The sequence below is a fragment of the Heteronotia binoei genome, chromosome 5 (genome assembly GCF_032191835.1).
Source record: "Heteronotia binoei isolate CCM8104 ecotype False Entrance Well chromosome 5, APGP_CSIRO_Hbin_v1, whole genome shotgun sequence".
NCBI classification, from domain to species: Eukaryota; Metazoa; Chordata; class Lepidosauria; order Squamata; family Gekkonidae; genus Heteronotia; species Heteronotia binoei.
The window spans coordinates 12358997-12380002 of record NC_083227.1 but is presented as its reverse complement, the minus strand read 5'-3'; the positions used below and the strand labels follow the sequence as shown (position 1 = coordinate 12380002).

Sequence of the window (21006 nt, the reverse complement as noted above, 5' to 3'; positions counted from 1 at the left end):
AGGGGATTGGATAAAACTATGGAGCAGAGGTCCATCCATGGCTATGAGCCATAGTATATTATTGGAACTGTCTGGGGCAGTGATGCTCTGTATTCTTGGTGCTTGGGGGGGCAAAGTGGAAGGGCTTCTAGACCCACTTGTGAACCTCCTGATGGCATTTGGGGTTTTTTTTCGGCCACTGTGTGACACAGAGTGTTGGACTGGATGGGCCACTAGCCTAATCCAACATGGCTTCTCTTATGTGACACACAGTGTTGGACTGGATGGGCCATTGATCTGATCCAACAGGGCTTCTCTTATGTTCTTCTGTGACACAGAGTGTTGGGCTGGATGGGCCACTGGCCTGATCCAACAGGGCTTCTCTTATGTTCTTCTGTGACAGTGTTGGACTGGATGGGCCATTGGACTGATCCAACATGGCTTCTCTTATGTTCTTATGTGACAGTGTTAGACTGGATGGGCCATTGGCCTGATCCAACATGGCTTCTCTTATGTTCTTATGTGACACACAGTGTTGGATTGGATGGGCCATTGGCCTGATCCAACATGGCTTCTCTGATGTTCTTATGTTCTTACAGCAATTAAATAATTTAAAACAGTTTTGGTGCTAGTATTGATTTCAATTTCAATATAATTCAGCAGTGTTGGGCATCCTTTTGTACTATGATTCAGCTAAAGGAGAGTCGAAATAGGGCTGTTTTACGGGCCTTGCGGAACTGAACAAGCTCCCGCAAGGCCCTTACTTCTTCTGGAAGTTGGTTCCACCAGTAGGGAGCCACAATTGAGAAGGCTCTCTCTCTAGTAGACTTCAGTCTCGCTTCTTCGGCCCAGGGATTGACAATAAGTTCTGCATCCCAGATCTAAGTACCCTCTGGGGAACATGTGCAGAGAGTCGGTCCCTAAGGTAGACAGGTCCTCGGCAATATAGGGCTTTAAAGGTAATAACCAGCACCTTTTAGCGAATCCGGAATACTATTGATCAAGGAATCCGCTTCTTCTTTCAGTGTCCATTTTCCTTGGAGGAGGTGTCTGTCTGTTTCACTGAGGCTGAGTGGACCCTGCTGGATCTGGGACAAAGAGCTCTGTACATGGAAGTCATGCTGGATAACTTTGGGAATGTGGCTTTTCTGGGTAAGGATCTTTCCTTGATATCAAAGGTGGAAATTGCTGCCATTGTGATGAATCAAAATATTGACTACTACTACACCTTTCGGAAGCCTCTTCTGCTACTTGGAGAGGAAAAGAAGAAGAAGAATTGTAGATTTATACCACACCCTTCTCTCTGAATTGGAGACTCAGAACGGTCACAATCTCCTCTACCTTCCCCCCCCCACCCACAACAAACACCCTGTGAGGTGGGTGGGGCTGAGAGGGCTCTCACAGCAGCTGCCCTTTCAAGGACAACCTCTGCCAGAGCTGTGGCTGACCCAAGGCCATGCTAGCAGGTGCAAGTGGAGGAGTGGGGAATCAAACCCGGTTCTCCCAGATGAGGGTCCGCACATTTAACCACTACACCAAACTGGCTCTCTTGCGGAGAAGTTGTGGCTCACCGGCAGAGTATCTGTTTGGCGTGCAGAATATTTATATATTCATTAATTCAATTTATAGTCCACCCTCCCCTGTATAACAGGGCTCAGGACAGGTAACAGCAATGGTAAAACATTTTTTTTTAAAGAAGAAGGTCCTACTTTCAATCCAGTGAAAAGGACCATGTAGGAGGTAATACGAAAGACCTCTGCCTGAGACCCTGGAGAGCTGCAGCCAGATTGAGTAGGCAGTAGTGACTGCAATGGACCAAAAATATAAGAACATGAGAGAAGCCATGTTGGATCAGGCCAATGGCCCATCCAGTCCAACACTCTGTGTCCATAAGAACATAAGAGAAGCCATGTTGGATCAGGCCAATGGCCCATCCAGTCCAACACTCTGTGTCACATAAGAACATAAGAGAAGCCATGTTGGATCAGGCCAATGGCCCATCCAGTCCAACACTCTGTGTCACACAGTGGCCATAAAAACCAAGTGCCATCAGGAGGTCTACCAGGGGGGATAGAAGCCCTTCCACTTTGCGCCTCCCCCCCCCCCCCCAAGCACTCAGAAGACAGAACATACAGTCCAACACTCTGTGTCACATAAGAACATAAGAGAAGCCGCCACCACCTCCTAATTAACTCGATTAAGTTCAGGCAGTTCAGATTGGGAGAATATATGGTGGCGGTGCACAAGGTGTTGGATGAGTGCCTCTGTTCGTTCGACGGAATGAATGTCTGTGATATGCTTTATGAAAAACTTAATAAAGTATAAATAACAAAAAAAAACCTCCTGTGGCAGTGAATTCCACATGTTAATCACCCTTTGGTTGAAGAAGTACTTCCTTTTATCCGTTTTAACCTGACTGCTCAGCAATTTCATCGAATGCCCACGAGTTCTTGTATTGTGAGAAAGGGAGAAAAGGACTTCTTTCTCTACTTTCTCCATCCCATGCGTTATCTTGTAAACCTCTGTCATGTCACCCCGCAGTCGACGTTTCTCCAAGCTAAAGAGAAATTCCTTTTGGGTAAAACCTCAGCTGTGGCTCTTGGGGAGGGTGAGATGTCCTTATTTATTAGATATATGGGGGAAGATTGGAATGGTGGTTAAGATCAGGCCAACTGGATGAGGTCAAACAGCCATCAGTCCTTTCTTGCTACAGCCTTTGGACTTTCGCTTCTCTCCCAGGTGCTAATGTGCTCTTGCTCTCTCTCTCTCTCTTTATTCCAGCACAGGTTGATCAGAGGAACGAGGAGGGTGAGGAACTTGATCAGCAGTTGCCAGACAGAGTGAAAAATGAAGACTCTAAAGAAAACATCAGGCATTCAGGCAGACCTGAGAGAAAGAAAGGCAGCTGTATGGTTGAGAAGAAAGATGAAGGACAGTGTAATGTACATTTTCCAAAAGACAGGATAATGAAGGCAAGTGAATCCATTCACTGTGGAAAGTACTTCAGAAACAGATCACAATTCCTTGCACACAAAAAAATACACAGAGGGGAGAAACGTTTTGAATGCTCTGAGTGTGGAAAGAGATTCAGTCGCAGTAGAGATTGTCAACAGCACCACAGAACCCACACAGGGGAGAAACCTTTCATGTGCTCAGAGTGTGGAATTAAATTCAGTCGGCAAAGCCATCTGCGAGGGCATCAAAGAATCCACACAGGAGAGAAACCTTTTGAATGCTCAGAGTGTGGAAAAAGATTCATTTGGGGTAGCCATCTTCAACAGCACCAAAGAACCCACACAGGGGAGAAACCTTTCACATGCTTAGAGTGTGGAATCAAGTTCCGTCGGCAATGCCATCTTCGACGGCATCAAATCATCCACACAGGGGAGAAACCTTTTGAGTGCTTAGTGTGTGAAAAGAAATTCAGTAGGAGTGGCAACCTTCGAAAGCACCAAAGAACGCACACAGGGGAGAAGCCTTTTGAATGCTCAGAATGTGGAAAGAGATTCAGTCAGAGTAGCGATTTTCAACAGCACCAAAGAACCCACACAGGGGAAAAACCTTTCAAATGCCCAGAGTGTGGAATGAGATTCGGTCGGCAAAACCATCTTCGACGACATCAAATAACCCACACAGGGGAGAAATCTTTTCAATGCTCAGTGTGTGAAAAGAAATTCAGTAGGAGTAGCGCTCTTCAGCTGCACCAAATAACCCACACAGGGGAGAAACCTTTTGAATGCTCAGTGTGCGAAAAGAAATTCAGTAGGAGTTGCACTCTTCAGCAACACCAAAGAACCCACACAGGGGAGAAACCTTTCGAATGCTCAGAGTGTGGAAAGAGATTCAGGTTGCGTGGTGGTTTTCAACGACATTGGAGAACCCACACAGGGGAGAAACCTTACGGATGCTTAGAATGTGGGAAGAGCTTCAATCAGCTTTGCAGTCTTCGACGGCATCTAAGAACCCACACAGGAGAAAAACCATTTGAATGCTTAGAGTGTGGGAAGAGATTCAGGTCGCGTGGTGATCTTCAAAGGCATCAGAAAATACATACAGGGGAGAAACCTTTTGAATGTCCAGAGTGTGGAAAGGGATTCATTCGGCATAGGAATCTTCGACAGCATCTAAGAACACACACAAGGAGAAACTGTGTAACTGCTTAGCCTCTTAAAATAGGTTGTCTCTTATTTCAAATCTAAAAGATAACGACAGACCATACAAAGCATTGACACGATATATAAACTCTTGCAGAAATCTTGGATCAACAGAAATCTTGCCCTAAACAGGAAGAAATGTTAAAAATGGTTGGCATATGGAAGGAGCTTTAGCCATGTTTGAAGCCCTCAAATATGTATGGAAGGGTGATTAACGTGGAATTCACTGCCACAGGAGGTGGCGGCGGCTACAAGCATAGACAGCTTCAAGAGGGGATTGGATAAGCATATGGAACAGAGGTCCATCAGTGGCTACTAACCACAGAGTATTTTGGAATTCTCTATCTGGGGCAGTGATGCTCTGTATTCTTGGTGCTCGGGGGGACACAGTGGAAGGGCTTCTAGCCCCACTGGTGGATCTCCTTATGGGGTGTGGACTGGATGGGCCACTGTGTGACAGAGTGTTGGACTGGATGGGCCATTGGCCTGATCCAGCATGGCTTCTCTTATGTTTGGTGTGGAGAGCCAGTTTGGTGTAGTGGTTAAGTGTGCGGACTCTTATCTGGGATAACCAGGTTTGATTCCCCACTCCTCCACTTGCACCTGCTGGCATGGCCTTGGGTCAGCCATAGCTCTGGCAGAGGTTGTCCTTGAAAGGGCAGCTGCTGTGAGAGCCCTCTCCAGCCCCACTCACCTCACAGGGTGTCTGTTGTGGGGGAGGAAGGTAAAGGAGATTGTGAGCCGCTCTGAGACTCTTCGGAGTGGAGGGCGGGATATAAATCCAATATCATCTTCTTCTTATCCCACCATCCCACATGGTATAAAAGGAACTCCACACTGTTTCCCTCCAGGCAGCTGGCAACCCTAGATTTAGTGTTTTTTTATGAATCGGATAAAACAAAAACATAGCTCATTAGAGATTATTATTTGTATGAGTCAAATCCAACTTTGTGTTTTCAGTGCTTTGTAGGGGTGTTTTATGAGTTGGGCTTCATTAAATGTGTCAGAGATTCGTATGTTATCTCATTTTCAATTGTGTATAAAGTTCTAAATAAGCAGTCCTCTTGCAGAGATGCTTGGGGCTCTCACCTTGGGCCATGACTGTTCATGAATGAACCCACCCAGTTTGCCCCCTTTTGCAATGTGCGTCAGTTCAGCTGGGTTACAACTTGGTGGGTCTGGGTTCAAATCCACAGTAGACCAGAAAGCTCTTTGGATGCCCATTAGCCTGTCACATTTTCAGGCTAACAGATCTTACTTTCTATCCTCCTCAGAGCTCCTAAGATCAGGTGCTCTTGAGCAACGACTAAAAGAATTGCACATTATTCCAAGAAGGTTGTGTTTGGTGTAGTGGTGAAGAGTGAGTTAACTGAGCCAGTTTGGTGTAGTGGTTAAGTGTGCGGACTCTTACCTGGGAGAACCGGGTTTGATTCCCCACTCCTCCACTTGCACCTGCTGGAATGGCCTTGGGTCAGCCATAGCTCTCGTAGGAGTTGTCCTTGAAAGGGCAGCTGCTGTAAGAGCTCTCTCAGCCCCACCCACCTCACAGGGTTTCTGTTGTGGGGAAGGAATATAAAGAAGATTGTGAGCTGCTCTGAGATTCAGGGTGGAGGGCGGGGTATAAATCCAATGTCTTCTTCTGTTCAGGCTTCTGGTGTGAGATAGCAGATACTCAAGTCTGTGCCCAGCTTTAAAGCTTCTGTTTTATTTTTATCATTTACGCTCCTCTTGGGAGGGTTATATTTTCTTTCTTTGCTCTGTTTCTCTACCATTCCCTTTTTTAAATCTTTACCATTGACTGAGGTTTTGAAGGGTTTTTTTGTCTTATTTGCGCCATTTTAGCCCCGCGATTGGCTTTGCTAGCCTGTTGGTAGCAAGAGCCCCCTTTTCCTGTTTCCCTCTCTTTCTGGTTTCCCTCTTTTAATGCCTAGTTAGACCTCAGTTCTTGCGTTTTATTCTGTTTCTATTGTGTTCCATTCGTTTAATTGGTTATATTGAATCTTAAAGGATTTTAGCTTCCATTCCAGTGCTGGGGAGAATTCTGGTTTCCTGCATGAGACAGCGGACTCAAGGCAGGTGGTCTGCTGTTGGAGTTTCTTTTTTAGTTTACTTCTATCCTTTTTCTCTTAAGACCCTTGTGGGGGGTTATATTTTCTTTGCTTTGTTTGTCTACTGTTCTCTGTTTGAAGTTTTTGTCTTATTTGCGTCTTTTTAGCCTTGGATAGCTTTACTAGTGTTCTTGGGGGAACAGTTATTTCCTTTCCTTTTAAAGTTTTTTTTTGTGGTGGGGGTCACAAAAAGATGCTGGTTTACCTCTTTTAAAAACTATTTCTATTCTATTTTACATCATCCTACCTCCCGTTTTGGAGGGGAGGTACTAGGAAAAAGAGAAGGTTTCGTTTGCCTGTGTTTTATTTTTTTGTTTGTTTCCTCTGCCTCCCTTCTACTGTTTTAGCTCTGCTTGTTTATGAGTCACAGCTATTATCCTTTCTACCCTGAGTTACTAACTCATTGAATTTGTTAGCCTGTGCATTAATCATTATATTTGTTAACATTTTGATTACAATTACAGTGTTTCATGTTATCCATCCTAACGTGTTGGAAACAATGCAGAGAGAGAGGTACTTTTATACCTAGCTGGTGGGAATGCACAGAGGTGCAAACATTTTTGATTCAAATACTATTACAAATTAAAGAACACACAGGATATGATATTCCAAATATACCAGGGGTCGTCCTTCTTAATCGATGGGAGTGCAGATTAAGTCATAAAGCTCACAGGGTGCTCATTAGCACAATGCTAATTGCAGCCAAATCTATTGTAGCCTCCTGGAAAAGAGAATCTCTTTCTAGCATGCAACAGTAGAGCTACAAATTATGGAAATATGTACACTTGATAAAAATTTCTAACAGTATATACCTCCAAGAAAATGGTACAAATGCAACAGATTTAATCGAGAAATGGCATCCACTGTTAAATGAATTTTGGGCAGACCTCCAAGATTATATTTTGACAATTTAGAGTGCCCTTCATGTCACTACACGTCTGACTAGACTTGCTAGCTTACAAAAGCAATAAAGGTAATGAATGTTGAACTGTACTTGGTGTAAACAATGTAATTTCTTATGTGGATTGTGCTCGTGACAAATCTCTGTTTTTATAATAACCTCCCTCTTAAGTATCATATAGCTAAGTCTTGATTGTATTGTATTATAAGTGATAATTGTATCAGTTGTTTGACTGTAGTAATCTTGAAGTAATGACTTTTTAATAAAATGTGGGGGGAAACATTTTGACTAGGAAAAGAGGTTCTCCTTTCAGGGGTCAACCCCAGTCATCTTCCAAACAGAGGAAGTTTGATAACTTTTTAAACACTAAATACTAGGACTAACAATAACTTTAAAGCTCTCCAGGCTAACAGACCTTGCAAGATAGTCTTTTTTTTTTTGCAGGGGGGGGGTCTTCTTTAAGAGATGTGTTTGATAGGAGTGGAAATATCAGGGCTTCTGTATTTCATAGAATCATAGAGTTGGAAGGGACCTCCAGGGTCATCTAGTCCAAGCCCCTGCACAAATACCTCCCCCTAAATTCACAGGATCTTCATTGCTGTCAGATGGCCATCTAGCCTCTGTTTTAAAATCTCCAAGGAAGGAGAGCCCACCACTTCCCGAGGAAGCCTGCTCCACTGAGGGACTGCTCTAACGGTCAGGAAGTTCTTCCTAATGTTGAGCCAAAAACTCTTTTGAGTTTCAGTCCATTGGTTCTGGTCCTACCTTTTGGGGCCACAGAAAACAATTCCACACCCTCCTCTCTATGACAGCCCTTCAAGTCCTTGAAGATGGTGATCATATCACCTCTCAGCTACCTCCTCTCCAGGCTAAACATCCCCAGCTCCTTTAACCTTTCCTCATAGGACTTGGTCTCTAGACCCCTCACCATCTTTGTTGCCTCTCAGCCGCCTCCTCTCCAGGCTAAACATTCCCCGCTCCTTCAGCCTTTCTTCATAGGACTTGGACTCCAGACCCCTCACCATCTTTGTTGCCTCTCAGCCGCCTCCTCTCCACGCTAAACATCCCCAGCTCCTTCAACCTTCCTTCATAGGACTTGGTCTCCAGACCCCTCACTATCTTTGTCACCCTCTTCTTTATTTATTTACTTACTAGTGGTAACACACGAGGACACGTGGGATGCACATCTCTCATTTCTCCCTCCCCCACTGTTTCATATTTCCCTTTCCTGAAAGGTCTCTTTTCACGCTTCCTTCTCCCCTTTCCTTGCCAGTCTGAAGCAGTAGCACAAAGATTGAGTCTAGTGGCACCTTGAAGACCTCAGAAGTGCCCATGCATACGAAAGCTTATACCCGGAATAAAACTTGGTTGGTTTTCAAGGAGTCACTTTTGCACAGAGGTACACTGTACACTGGTCTAGCCTCACCATCCATTCGGAAACTCCAGCTGGGGCAGAATGCTGCAGAGAACCTATCAGGAACTAGATGGAGCAGGCATGTGACCTCCATCATACAGTCACTCCAATGGCTTCCCATCTGTTACTGGGCTCAATTTAAAGTATGGACTATTACACAGAAGATCTTTCATGGTGTTAGACCAGAGGTGTCAAACTCATTCGTTACAAGGGCCGGATCTGACATAAGTGTTGGTTTGTCGGGCTGGGCCATCTGTGCCATAAAATGTAATGCCAGGTACCAGATATATAAACTTGATAAAGGACACCAGCAAACTGGATTAAGCAATTGATTCCTGGCAGTGAATGCAATTGATTTACTGGGGAATCCAAAGAAGTCTAAATCTCCTAGATCCCACCCCCAATTTTTCATCCCTCCCACAGAAGCGGCGGGGCTGAAGGGAGGGCCTGAAAGACACCCTGTCTCCAAAACCTCCAGGAGGCGCTTTTTGTCCACTTGCAATACCTTTTCCCCTCATGAGAGCCAGTTTGGTGTAGTGGTTCAGTGCGCCGACTCTTATCTGTGAGAACTTGGCTTGATTCTCCACTCTTCCACTTGCACCTGCTGGAATGGCCTTGGGTCAGCCACAAATTCTCTCACGGCTGTTGTGCTCAAGAGCAGTTTCTGTGAGAGCTCTCTCACCCTCACCTACCTCACAGGGTGTCTGCTGTGGGGAGGGGAAGGGAAAGGAGAGATTGTGGGCTGCTCTGAGACTCCTTTCGGTAGAGAAAGGAAAGGAAAGGTCCCCTGTGCAAGCACCAGTCGTTTCCGACTCTGGGGTGATGTTGTTTTCACGACGTTTTCACGGCAGACTTTTTTTACGGGATGGTTTGCCATTGCCTTCCCCAGTCTTTTAGCTCCCCCCCCCCAGCAAGCTGGGTACTCATTTTACCGACCTCGGAAGGATGGAACGCTGAGTCAACCTTGGGCTGCCTACCTGAAATCCAGCTTCTGCCGGAATCGAACTCAGGTTGGGAGCAGAGAGTTCAGACCACAGCACTGCAGTACTGCTGCTTTACCACTCTGCACCACAGGGGCCACTTTTTCAATGGAGAAGGCTGGGGTAAAATAAAATTAAGTCTAGGCATACTACTATATTTTAATTGCTGGGTGTCTACTCCCGATAAGTATTATTGGCTGCTATTTTTATTGATTGTTTATGTATTGCTCTTACTGTATGACCTCTAGGGTCATCTAGTCCAACCCCCTGCACAATGCAGGAAACTCACAAACACCTCCCCCTAAATCCACAGGATCTTCATTGCTGTCAGATGGGCCATCTAGCCTCTGTTGAACAACCTCCAAAGAAGGAGAGCCCAATTTCATAGAATCCTAGAGTTGGAAGGGACCTCCAGGGTCATCTAGTCCAACCCCCTGCACAATGCAGGAAACTCGCAAACACTTCCCCCTAAATTCACAGGATCTTCATTGCAGTCAGATGGCCGTCTAGCCTCTGTTGAAAAACCTCCAAGGAAGGAGAGCCCACCACCTCCTGAGGAAGCCTGTTGCACCGAGGAATTGCTCTAACAGTCAGGAAGTTCTTCTTATGCCGATAAAGATCTGAACTGAAGTATAAACCCCATCTCTTCTTCATGGGATGAGAACAGTATCAGTTCCTCATGGGGCAAATAAGAGCCCTGACCACGGCTGCATTGGTTCTGGCTCATAGGCCATATTTTTGACACCTCTGCTTTAGACCCTCCTATTTTACAGACTGCTTCTCCCCCATGTGTAGGGTTGCCAAGTCCAATTCCAGAAATATCTGGGGACTTTGGGGTCGAGCCAGGAGACTTTGGGGTGGAGCTAGGAGGAAGGGTGTGACAAGCACAATTGAACTCCAAAGAGAGTTCGGTCCATCACAATTAAAGGGACCTCACAACTTTTAAAATGCCTTCCTTCCCTCCACCCTCCCCTTCTCTGATTTCTTTCCCCCCAGCAAGCTGGGGACACATTTTACTGACCTCAGAAGGATGGAAGGCTGAGTCAACCTGGAACCGGCTACCTGAACCAGCTTCCGCTGGGATCGGTTGTGAGCAGAGGGCTCCAGCTGCAGTACTGCAGCTTTACTGTGTGGTCCCCTTTAAATGTGATGGCCAGAACTCTTGTGCTTGCCACACCCTTGCTCCTGGCTCCACCCCCAAAGTCTCCTGGCTCCACCCTCAAAGTTCCCAGATATTTCTTGAGTGGGACCTGGTGTGGGAGGGGGAAGCCTTGTGTTTCTTTACTGCTGCTGAATTCAGCAAGGAGGGGCAGACCTCTGGAATGGGGCAGAGAGAGAGGGAGGACCAAGGTTGCCTTTTGAGGAAGGAGAGGGAGGCTAAGGAGATGCAGGGGGGGGGGGGGGCAGCAAAGATAAGAACATAAGAGAAGCCATGTTGGATCAGGCCAATGGTCCATCGAGTCCAACACTCTGTGTCACACAGTGGCAAAAAATTTTATACACGCACACACACAGTGGCTAATAGCCACTGATGGACCTCTGCTCCATATTTTTATCTAAACCCCTCTTGAAGGTGGCTATGCTTGTGGCCACCACCATCTCCTGTGGCAGTGAATTCCACATGTTAATCACCCTTTGGGTGAAGAAGTACTTCCTTTTATCCGTTTTAACCTGTCTGCTCAGCAATTTCATCGAATGCCAACGAGTTCTTGTATTGTGAGAAAGGGAGAAAAGGACTTCTTTCTCTACTTTCTCCATCCCATGCACTATCTTGTAAACCTCTATCATGTCACCCCGCAGTCGACGTTTCTCCAAGCTAAAGAGCCCTAAGCGTTTCAACCTTTCTTCATAGGGAAAGTGCTCCAGCCCTTTAATCATTCTAGTTGCCCTTTTCTGGACTTTCTCCAATGCTATAATATCCTTTTTGAGGTGCGGCGACCAGAACTGCACACAGTACTCCAAATGAGACCGCACCATCGATTTATACAGGGGCATTAGGATACTAGCTGATACTGCCTGGGCTCGTGCAGAATTAGGGTTGCCAAGTCCAATTCAAGAAATATCTGGGGACCTTGGGGGTGGAGCCAGGAGACTTTGGGGGTGGAGCCAGGAGACATTGGGGTGGAGCCAGGAGACTTTGGGGGTGGAGCCAGGAGACATCGGGGTGGAGCCAGGAGACTTCGGGGGTGGAGCCAGGGGACTTTGGGGGGTGGAGCCGGGAGACATTGGGATGGAGCCAGGAGATTTTGGGGGTGGAGCCAGGAGACTTTGGGGGTGGAGCCAGGAGACATTGGGGTGGAGCCAGGAGACTTCGGGGGTGGAGCCAGGGGACTTTGGGGGGTGGAGCCGGGAGACATTGGGATGGAGCCAGGAGATTTTGGGGGTGGAGCCAGGAGACTTTGGGGTGGAGCCAGGAGACTTTGGGGTGGAGCCAGGAGACATTGGGGGTGGAGCCAGGAGCAAGGTTGTGACAAACATAACTTGCATTCCCACCTTCTGGACTGCTGCTTTAGGAATTGGGAACTTTCTCCTCCTAACCCTTAGAGTGAATTGCAAGACTCAACGTGAGCGTGTCTGTCTGTGACTCTATTGCTATAATCCTGGGCCAGAAGGAAGGATTAAGGGGTTAAAGGGAGAGAAAGATGCCGTTCTAGAGAGGCACATGGCGGGGTGGAGTGGTGGGGGAGAGAAGCCATTTCCTCCTCCGCCCCTTGCAAGAAAGCGCCGATGAGACTCTCGGGTCTTCTGCATTAACAGATCGGAGGCAACCTGGTGAGCTCCAAGAGGCTGGTTGTGGGGCTGGATATGGGTTGGGGGTGGGGGTTGCAATGCAAGAAAGACAGGAGGCGAAAGCAGCAGGGTGGAAGGAGAACAGCCGCCCCCCGACTCAGTTCCTTGGTTTCCTTTGGTTCTTCCTCTCCCCGCCCCCACCCGCTCCTGCCCCACTGAGAGCCGCTTGTCCCCTTTGTGCAGGATCCTTTGTGCGCACAGGGCTGCTGTAGGATCCGCATCTTTTGGGATGAAGTTCAAGCGCCTTCCAGAGGCACGTTTTGGAAGGAGTGGGGGGAAGGAGACGGAGGGAGTAGATCAAGGTTGGGGGGGAGGGCTGAGGGGAAGATGGTGGGGGGCAGAGGGGATGAAGGAAAGGCTGAGAGAGCTGGGGAAAGGGGTTAGTGGGGCACAGGGTAAGTGGACTCTCAGAAGACCCACAGGAAAGAGAATCTGAAGAGTGCAAAGGGGGATTGTGGGTGGGTGGGGGGAGCTTCCTGCTCCTCAGCATCATAATTTGGGCGATTCGTGTTTTCTGTTTTCACACAGCGCCATGTAGAGCTTGGACCCCTGCCGGAGTTTCCCTGGTTCTTCTGCCATCTTGCCCAAAGCTTTGTCGTTGTTGTTCGGTCGCATAGTCGAGTCCGACTCTTTGCGACCCCCTGGACAAAGTCACGCCAGGCCCTCCTGTCTTCCACCATCCTCCGAAGCCTGCTCAAATTCGTGTTTGTTACATCAGTAATGCTGTCCAGCCATCTCATCTTTTGCCGCCCCCTTCTTCTTTTGCCTTCTGTCTCCCAGCATCAGGATCTTCTCCAGGGAGTGCTCCCTTCTCATTGGGTGACCAAAGTATTTGAGCTTCAGCTTCAGCTTCTGACCTTCCAGGGAACAGTCTGGGTTGATTTCCCTTAGGACTGACTGATTGGATCTTCTTACAGTCCAAGGGACTCTCAAGAGTCTTCTCCAGCACCACAGCTCAAAAGCATCTATTCTTCTGCACTCATCTTTTGCCATCCCCTTCTTCTTTGGCCTTCTGCCTTTCCCAGCGCCAGGGTCTTCTCCAGGGAGTGCTCCCTTCTCATTCGGTGGCCAAAGTATTTGAGCTTCAGCTGCAGCATCTGACCTTCCAGGGAACAGTCTGGGTTGATTTCCCTCTTAGGACTGACTGACTGATCTTCTTGCATTCCAAGGGACTCTCAAGAGTCTTCTCCAGCACCACAGCTCAAAAGCATCTATTCTTCTGCGCTCGGCCTTCCTTAAGGTCCAGCTCTCACAACCATACATTACTACCTGGAATACCATCGGCCAAAGCTACTTTGGGGTAAAATTGAATTTTGGAACTGAGGCAGAATAGGCAGCATTTCAAATTCTGCCGCCCTACTGGCCGCTGTTTTTCCTTCCCGGGGTATGGGGAGTGGGTGTCAGTTTTGGTGGGTTTTTTTTTTTACTTTGAAAGTTGACTAGCGTATCAGTATAACCACAGGTTCAGGTGGGGTGCCTGTGCTGGTTTGCACAAACTTTAGTCCGGCGACAGCTTTAAGACCAAAAAAGTTTTATTCACGGAATAAGCTTTCTGTGTGCAAGCGCTCTTCCTCAGGTACAGTAAAACAGAATTTCCTCAGCCATTACATATAGAGGGGTGGGGGGTTCGTTGTCAGGAGGAATCAGAGTACTGGGTAATTATAACTGCGATTGGATTAAGGCAGCTAATAAGATCCGTGAATGGCTGTAATATTAGTATGCAACTCCAAATGAACAAACAGGTGTGAGAACTGTGTTTGAGTCCCATGGTACCTTCAAGACAAAGTTCGTTTCTGGGTATAAAAGAGAACTGAGAGACATAGTCTTTCAGATTCATGTCCTCAGATTTCCTGGATTCGTTCATATTTCCTCAAATATCACAGTGAGTGGTGGGGGAATGGTCACCAGGAAGAGCTAATTAGAGTCTAAGTAACTGAGCAATAAATACAGCTATGATTGGAATAACACATTAGGTAAGGTAAGACGTGTAAATAGTGACAAGTTAGCATACAGATAATAAAGAAGTTAACAACAGGTGTGAAACAGATGTGTCCAGTGGTACCTTTAAGACCAAAAAAGTTTGATTTCTGGGTATAAGTGAAAACTGAGTGACTTAGCACGTGTAGTACTAGTGAGATAAGAAGTTGGTATCTCTGTTAAGTCCTGGGGGTTCCATTGTTCTGAGTATTGTAATCACTTGTAATTCAGCAATCTCCCATTCCAGTCTCTTTGCAATAAAACAGCCACTTTGAGGTCCCCCACCGATTGTCCTGAGAGGTTGAAATGTTTTCCTACAAGTTTCTCAGTTTTGTTATTCTCAATGTCAGATTTGTGTCTGACCGATTTCGCACTCAGCTTACCCCGCTCTCCTGTTTGATTTTTCTGCGCGGCGTCTGTCGGATTCCCCACTATCTGCGTCAGATCTACAGGAAGCCTCGCGGCTTTCGCGCAGCAAACGTAAACCGCTAAACACCAGTTTCCGTTTGCTGCGCGAAAGTCGCGACACTTCCTGTAACTCCGGCACAGATAGTGGGGAATCAGACTGATGCCGCGCAGAGAAGGAGAACGGGAGAGTGGGGTAAGCTGAGTGCAAAATCGGTTTCCATTTATCCTCTGGTGTAGGGTTTGTCCTGTTGTCCTATGCAGAGAACCGAAGTGCATTGTTAGCATTTAATGGGATATACAGTTTTAGAAGAGGAGCAAGTGAATGAGCCTGAGATGGTGTGCCTCAAAGGTGGCTGAACTGCGACTCAAGAGCTGCATGTGGCTCTTTCACACATATTGTTTGGCTCTCAAAGGCCCCATCGGCTGGCTTGGTGAAGGCATTTGTCTCTTTAAAGCACTTCTCCAAGCAAAGTCAGTCAGCGGCTTGGATAATGCATTTAAAGTTAAAGTTGCTCTATCTATCTATCTATCTATCTATCTATCTATCTATCTATCTATCTATCTATCTATCTATCTATCTATCTATCTATCTATCTATCTATCTATCTATCTATCTAGCTGTCTGTCTGTCTGTCTGTCTGTCTGTCTATCTAGCAATCATCTAGCAATCATCTATCTATCATCTACCTATCATCTCTATTGATCCTCTATCAATCATCTATCATCTACCTATCATCTATCTATCTACCTATCATCTATCTATCTATCTATCTATCTATCTATCTATCTATCTATCTATCTGTCTGTCTGTCTGTCTGTCTGTCTGTCTGTCTGTCTGTCTGTCTGTCTGTCTGTCTATCTATCTATCTATCTATCTATCTATCTCTCCTATCATCTACCATCCACCATCCATCCATCCACTATAACAGTTAGTAAATATTGATATTATTATTCTTTCTCTACTTTCTCGATCCCATGCATAATCTTGTAAACCTCGATCATGTCACCCTGCAGTTGACGTTTCTCCAAGCTAAAGAGCCCCAAGCGTTTTAACCTTTCTTCATAGGGAAAGTGTTCCAAACCTGTAATCATTCTAGTTGCCCTTTTCTGATGGAGCAGAAAAGATTGTTTTGTGCTCTTTTCTTCTGCTTTGTCCAGGCAAGGATTTAAGGTAGGTTCCCTTGAGACTGCAGGTGGAAGATCACTTTTTGGGCCGCTTCCCTCAACTGAAATCTCCCTGCTATAGAAAAGCATCATGGCCAGTGCAGGCTGAGAGTGCAAAAGCTCCTTTCCCTGCAGAGCTAGTTTTCTGTGTGCAGGGAGGAATGAATTCCAAGCTGGCATCTCTCACCTGCCGCCTCCAGTAAGGCACTCCATCCTATCCTGTTAGGGCTTTTCTACCTTTCCCCCCACACATTCTCCCAAAAGGAGGGGGGGCAGGCAGGAGGACTTCCCTCAGAGGGGAGGAGGAAGGGGTGTGGCTTCTAGCAGGGAAAGGGACTCTTCTCCCCGGAATGGGTTCAAAGAGGTTGTGAGGACGCATTTCCAGGGGAGGAGGGGGATGGGTGAATAAGGAAGGTGGGACCACCCCTACAATATAGAATGGCCGGTTGAGGGGAGAGGTCATAGAAGCATAGAATTGGACGGGACCTCTATGGTCATCTAGTCCAACCCCCTGCACAATGCAGGAAACTCACAAACACTTCCCCTAAATTCACAGGATCTTCATTGCTGTCAGATGGCCATTTAAAAACCTCCAAGGAAGGAGAGCCCACCACCTCCTGAGGAAGCCTGTTCCACTGAGGAACCGCTCTAACGGTCAGGAAGTTCTTCCTAATGTTGAGTCGGAAACTCTTTTGATTTAATTTCAACCCATTGGTTCTGGTCCTACCTTCTGGGGCCATAGAAAACAATTCCATCTCATCCTCTAGATGACAGCCCTTCAAGTCCTTGAAGGTGGTGACCCAATCACCTCTCAGCCGCCTCCTCTCCAGGCTAAACATCCCCAAACAGATGTGGGGCCAAACTCTCCTGAGCCTTGTTAGATCAAATCCAAGATCTTGAATTGTGCCCTCAGTGCAAGCTGGAGAGTTTCACTCCAAGGACTGGCACAGAAAATGTGTGTGGAGCAAAACAGGTTTCCCACCCTCTTTCTCTCTCCTTCCCAGGCCGGAGTGGAAGGACACTCTGGATGCCTCCTCCACCGTCTCCTCTGTCTGCTGAAGGGAGAAGAGCCGCCATGCAGCCACCTCAGGTATGGAGGGGAATCACTGGGGAGACGTTCAGGTTGCCAAGTCCAATTCAAGAAATATCTGGAGACATTGCGGGTGGAGCCAGGAGACTTTGGGGGTGGAGCCAGGAGACATTGCAGGTGGAGCCAGGAGACATTGGGGTGCAGCCAGGAGACATTGCAGGTGGAGCCAGGAGACTTTGGGGGTGGAGCCAGGAGACTTTGGGGGTGGAGCCAGGAGACTTTGGGGGTGGAGCCAGGAGATTCTTTTTCAGTGCGTCCAAAGACTGCACATAGAATTCCCAATGGACAAATGGGACAGAAAGTCTCCAGCAAGATTCCAAAACGGCACTAAACTCCAAAAGGCTCAAGGCCATTCTTTGTTATTTGGTCACTATAACTTCGGTTGTGCTGTCTTTATCCTACAAGTGACCTCTCTCCCCATCTGGGGAGCGGCAACCCTAGGAGACATGGGGAAGATGGTGAAGATGCCTTCTTCTCTGTTCTAACAGGGGAATTGGCCTCCTTCCCATTAATTATAGCGTCCCCCACTGGGAAGGCAGGAAGACCATTACCTAGGATGGTTTTTGCTGAGAAACACAACAATTTAGAACAGGAGTGGCCAACATAAGAACATGAGAAGCCACGTTGGATCAGGCCAATGGCCCATCCAGTCCAACACTCTGTGGCCAATATATGTGGCCCTCCTTGGGAGCATCTTGGAAGCAGAGGGGCTGCCCTCAGTCACAGTGGGCTAGCAGCCTTGTGGGGAAGAGGCCAGAGATTTCCGTGATATGATAAAGGACTAAAGAGGTTTCCATGGAAAATTCAGTATCGTTCAACGGTAGCTCTCCAGATGTTTTTTGCGTACAACTCCCATCAGCCCCAGCCATCGGCCATGCTGACTGGGGGCTGATGAGTTGTAGGCAAACAAACATCTGGAGAGCTACCGTTGGCCACCCCTGATTTAGAACATTATTTTTTATTTGGTCCAACTCCGAACGCCTCCATAATGATACTGAATTTTCCATGGAAACCTGTTTAGTCCTTTGTCATATCATGGAAATCTCCGGCCTCTTCCCCACAAGGCTGCTAGCCCACTGCAACTGAGGACAGCCCCTCTGCTTCCAAGATGCTCCCAAGGAGGGCCGGAGGGAGGAGATGTCCCCATGGAGCTCTTCTCACCACCCGTTCATGCTGCCCTTCATTCCACTATGAACTGACTCTCTCCAGATTTCTAGTGGTATAAAGAAAGTCTTTCTTCTCCTTCTTGCAGGCTGGGGTGTCCTTCGAAGAGGTGTCCGTGGATTTCACCCCAGAAGAGTGGACCCTGTTGCGCCCAGCCCAGAGAGCTCTGTACAAGGAAGTCATGCTGGAGAATTATGGGAATGTGGCCTCTCTGGGTGAGGATCCTTTGCTCCTTCTTGCAGTGAGGAGTGACAATAAAGAAGCCCTTCAGGAGGAAGGGTGTGGCCAGGCTAGGCTTGCCCATCCCCAGGTCCGAGTGGGGGGTTCTTCCGCTTTCCCAGGCTCCTTCCCGCCACCGTGTGACTTTTTCTCTCCAGAGGCTCCAGTCTCCGATTGGAAAGGCTTCCTCTTGGGATGGTGTGTCTGTGTTACTTGGAAGAAGTTGGCTGCAACTCATGAGTAGAGTGGCCAATCCCTCACTTCAGAGTCGCCAGAAACCACGGGGTGGGGCGGGGGGAGAACGCCTGCTGAGCACTTCATTATTCCCTATGTGGAGATCGATTCTCATAGGGTATAATGGGGAATTGATCTGGCGGTTTCAGGGGCCCTGGGGGAGCTGTTTTTTTGAGGTAGAGGCACAAAATTTCCAGTATAGTATTTAGTGCCTCTCTCCAAAGTACCCCCCAAGTTTCAAAACGATTGGAGCAGGGGGTCCAATTCTATGAGCCCCAAAAGAAGGTGCCCCTATCCTTCATTATTTCCTATGGAAGGAAGGCATTTAAGAAGGTGTGCTGTCCCTTTAAATGTGATGGCCAGAACTCCCTTGGAGTTCAATGATGCTTGTCACACCCTTGTTCCTGGCTCCGCCCCCAATGTCTCCTGGCTCCACCCCCAAAGTCCCCAGATATTTCTTGAATTGGACTGGGCAACCTTAGGCCAGGCTGTCTGCCCTGGTCCCTTCCAATGGCTGGTCTCTGCCTCCCTCCGCTCTCCTCCCTCTGATGTGGGGAGGGTCCTGTGCTCTCCTTGCAGAGAGGGAGCCCCTGCCTGGCACTTCTGGGTCTGAATCCCCTGGGAGGGCATCGGAAGGGGGGCCAAGGGAGGCCTGGTCTGGAGATGGTGAGGCAGTCTGCTCCTCGCTTGATCTGGGTAGCATGAGCGTGAGAAACCAGTAATGTCTGCAGACATTCACACATTTTGACAAGTTCTTGTTTTATTGGTTTCTCACGGTCGTGCTACCCAGACCAGAGGTTTGCTCAATTTGTTAATTTCACTATTCTGTCATTGGATTTGAAATTGGAACCCTTTTTGCATTTTAAACCACGGCCTGCCAGCTGTATGCAGCTCTGCTCACTGTACCTCATTCCTCGTCCGAAGGAGTGTGCACGCACACACAAAAGCCGACGTCCCGAATAAAACGTGGTTGGTCTTAAAGGTGCCACTTGACTCCTACTTTGTGTGTTCCTTTTCTCATGTTCTTCGGGGGCTGCACACAACCTCACAACTCTCTCATGAAGGACTGGCCACGAGGGAGACATAATTGGGCATCTTAATCATTAGAGAGTTTTGTAATGGCTTAATTCGGAATCCCATGAATAGACTTTTTAAAAATTGTTTCGGGTGCCAGTTGCCTTTAAAATTCTCCTTTCTATCTTGCCTTTTTCAATCCTTTTTAAAAGACATGTCCCATTGCTTTGTGGGGAAATGCTGCAGTCATCTGCAGTCTGTGCAGACAGAGGCTGAGGTGTCCCAAGAGGCCCAGAGTTGTGTGCATGGCCACATAGACATGTCCCTACAAAGGATAACGAAAGAGGAGTGAGTCTTGAATCTCATATTGCTTCTCGCCACTATTCCTTGCCTGTTGTGTGCTTCTGGAGGGACAGTCAATCTGGCTGAATTGTTAACATTTATGGGCACACAGAAGAGGTCTAATTTTGTAGGTTTTTCCCCTAATAAACAGGACTTCTGATTGCCAAACCTGACCTCATATCCCAGCTGGAAGAAGAGGAAGGGCTGTGTCTCCTGGGCTCTGAGGAAGAGAAGGGATTGGCAGGTAGGGGCTTAGATATCTGTCTTGAAACCAATATCTGTTGCCTGGGCTACCTTAGAATGATTGGTGCGTTTCCCGAGCCTTGTTCATCCTAACAGTTTGGTTTTTCTAACATGGAAATGGAGCCTAGGGCCTGCAACAAACCCTGTCCCTATAGAGCCAATGGCCCACCAAGTCGAACACTCTGTCATCCGCCGTGCTGGCTGGGGCTGATGGGAGTTGTAGGCAAAAAACATCCGGAGAGCTACCGTCGGCCACCCGTGTTATAGAAAGTATCACATTGCAGCAGTGCCCTTCCGCTTTGTTCGTTGGGCAAACAGGTCAGTTATCAAAGATTTCAGGTTTTCACAGCTGGTAACATCATTAGGGTTTGTAGAATCTTTCAGGCTCAAGTGCCATGTTCTACTGGAGAAAGTTTTTCTTCCAGACGTTTCTTTCTCGGCTACGGAGAACCTCTGAGGATGTTCTCCGTAGCCGAGAACGAAGCGTCTGGAAGAAAAACTTTCTCCAGTAGAACACGGCACTTGAGCCCGAAAGATTCTACAAACCCTAATAAACAGGTCAGTCCCTCCACAACAGAATACATGGACCTAAGAGTAACTCAAGGAGAAATTAAAATACACGATTGCTGAACTTCAGTTCATTTACAAATACAGAATCATGGAAACCACTCCCCTCTTCCAGGGCTAAACAGGGACATAGATTCTTATCTCCAGGGCTTTTTTTTATTAGCAGGAACACACAGGAACGCAGTTCTGGCTGGCTTGGAGTAAGGGCGGGTGGTTTAATATGCAAATGAGTTCCTGATGGGCTTTTTCTACCAGAAA

The 21006-nt window shown here is 47.4% G+C and overlaps 1 protein-coding gene across 11 annotated transcripts in view; it reads left to right on the top strand.

Moving 5' to 3' along the window:
- LOC132571063 (zinc finger protein 883-like) overlaps positions 1–21006 on the top strand; it is a 661721-nt gene that overhangs the window by 637946 nt on the left and 2769 nt on the right. For 6 of the 11 annotated variants that reach the window (XM_060237717.1, XM_060237714.1, XM_060237719.1 and 3 more), the window contains one exon: positions 20090–20182. In XM_060237717.1, coding sequence (XP_060093700.1) covers positions 20090–20182 — 93 coding nt within the window. Of the gene's footprint in view, positions 1–12231; positions 12309–12394; positions 12584–12854; positions 12943–16879; positions 16966–18217; positions 18345–20089; positions 20183–21006 lie in introns of those variants that run through there. The other 5 variants (XM_060237709.1, XM_060237713.1, XM_060237710.1 and 2 more) reach the window with 5 other exon arrangements.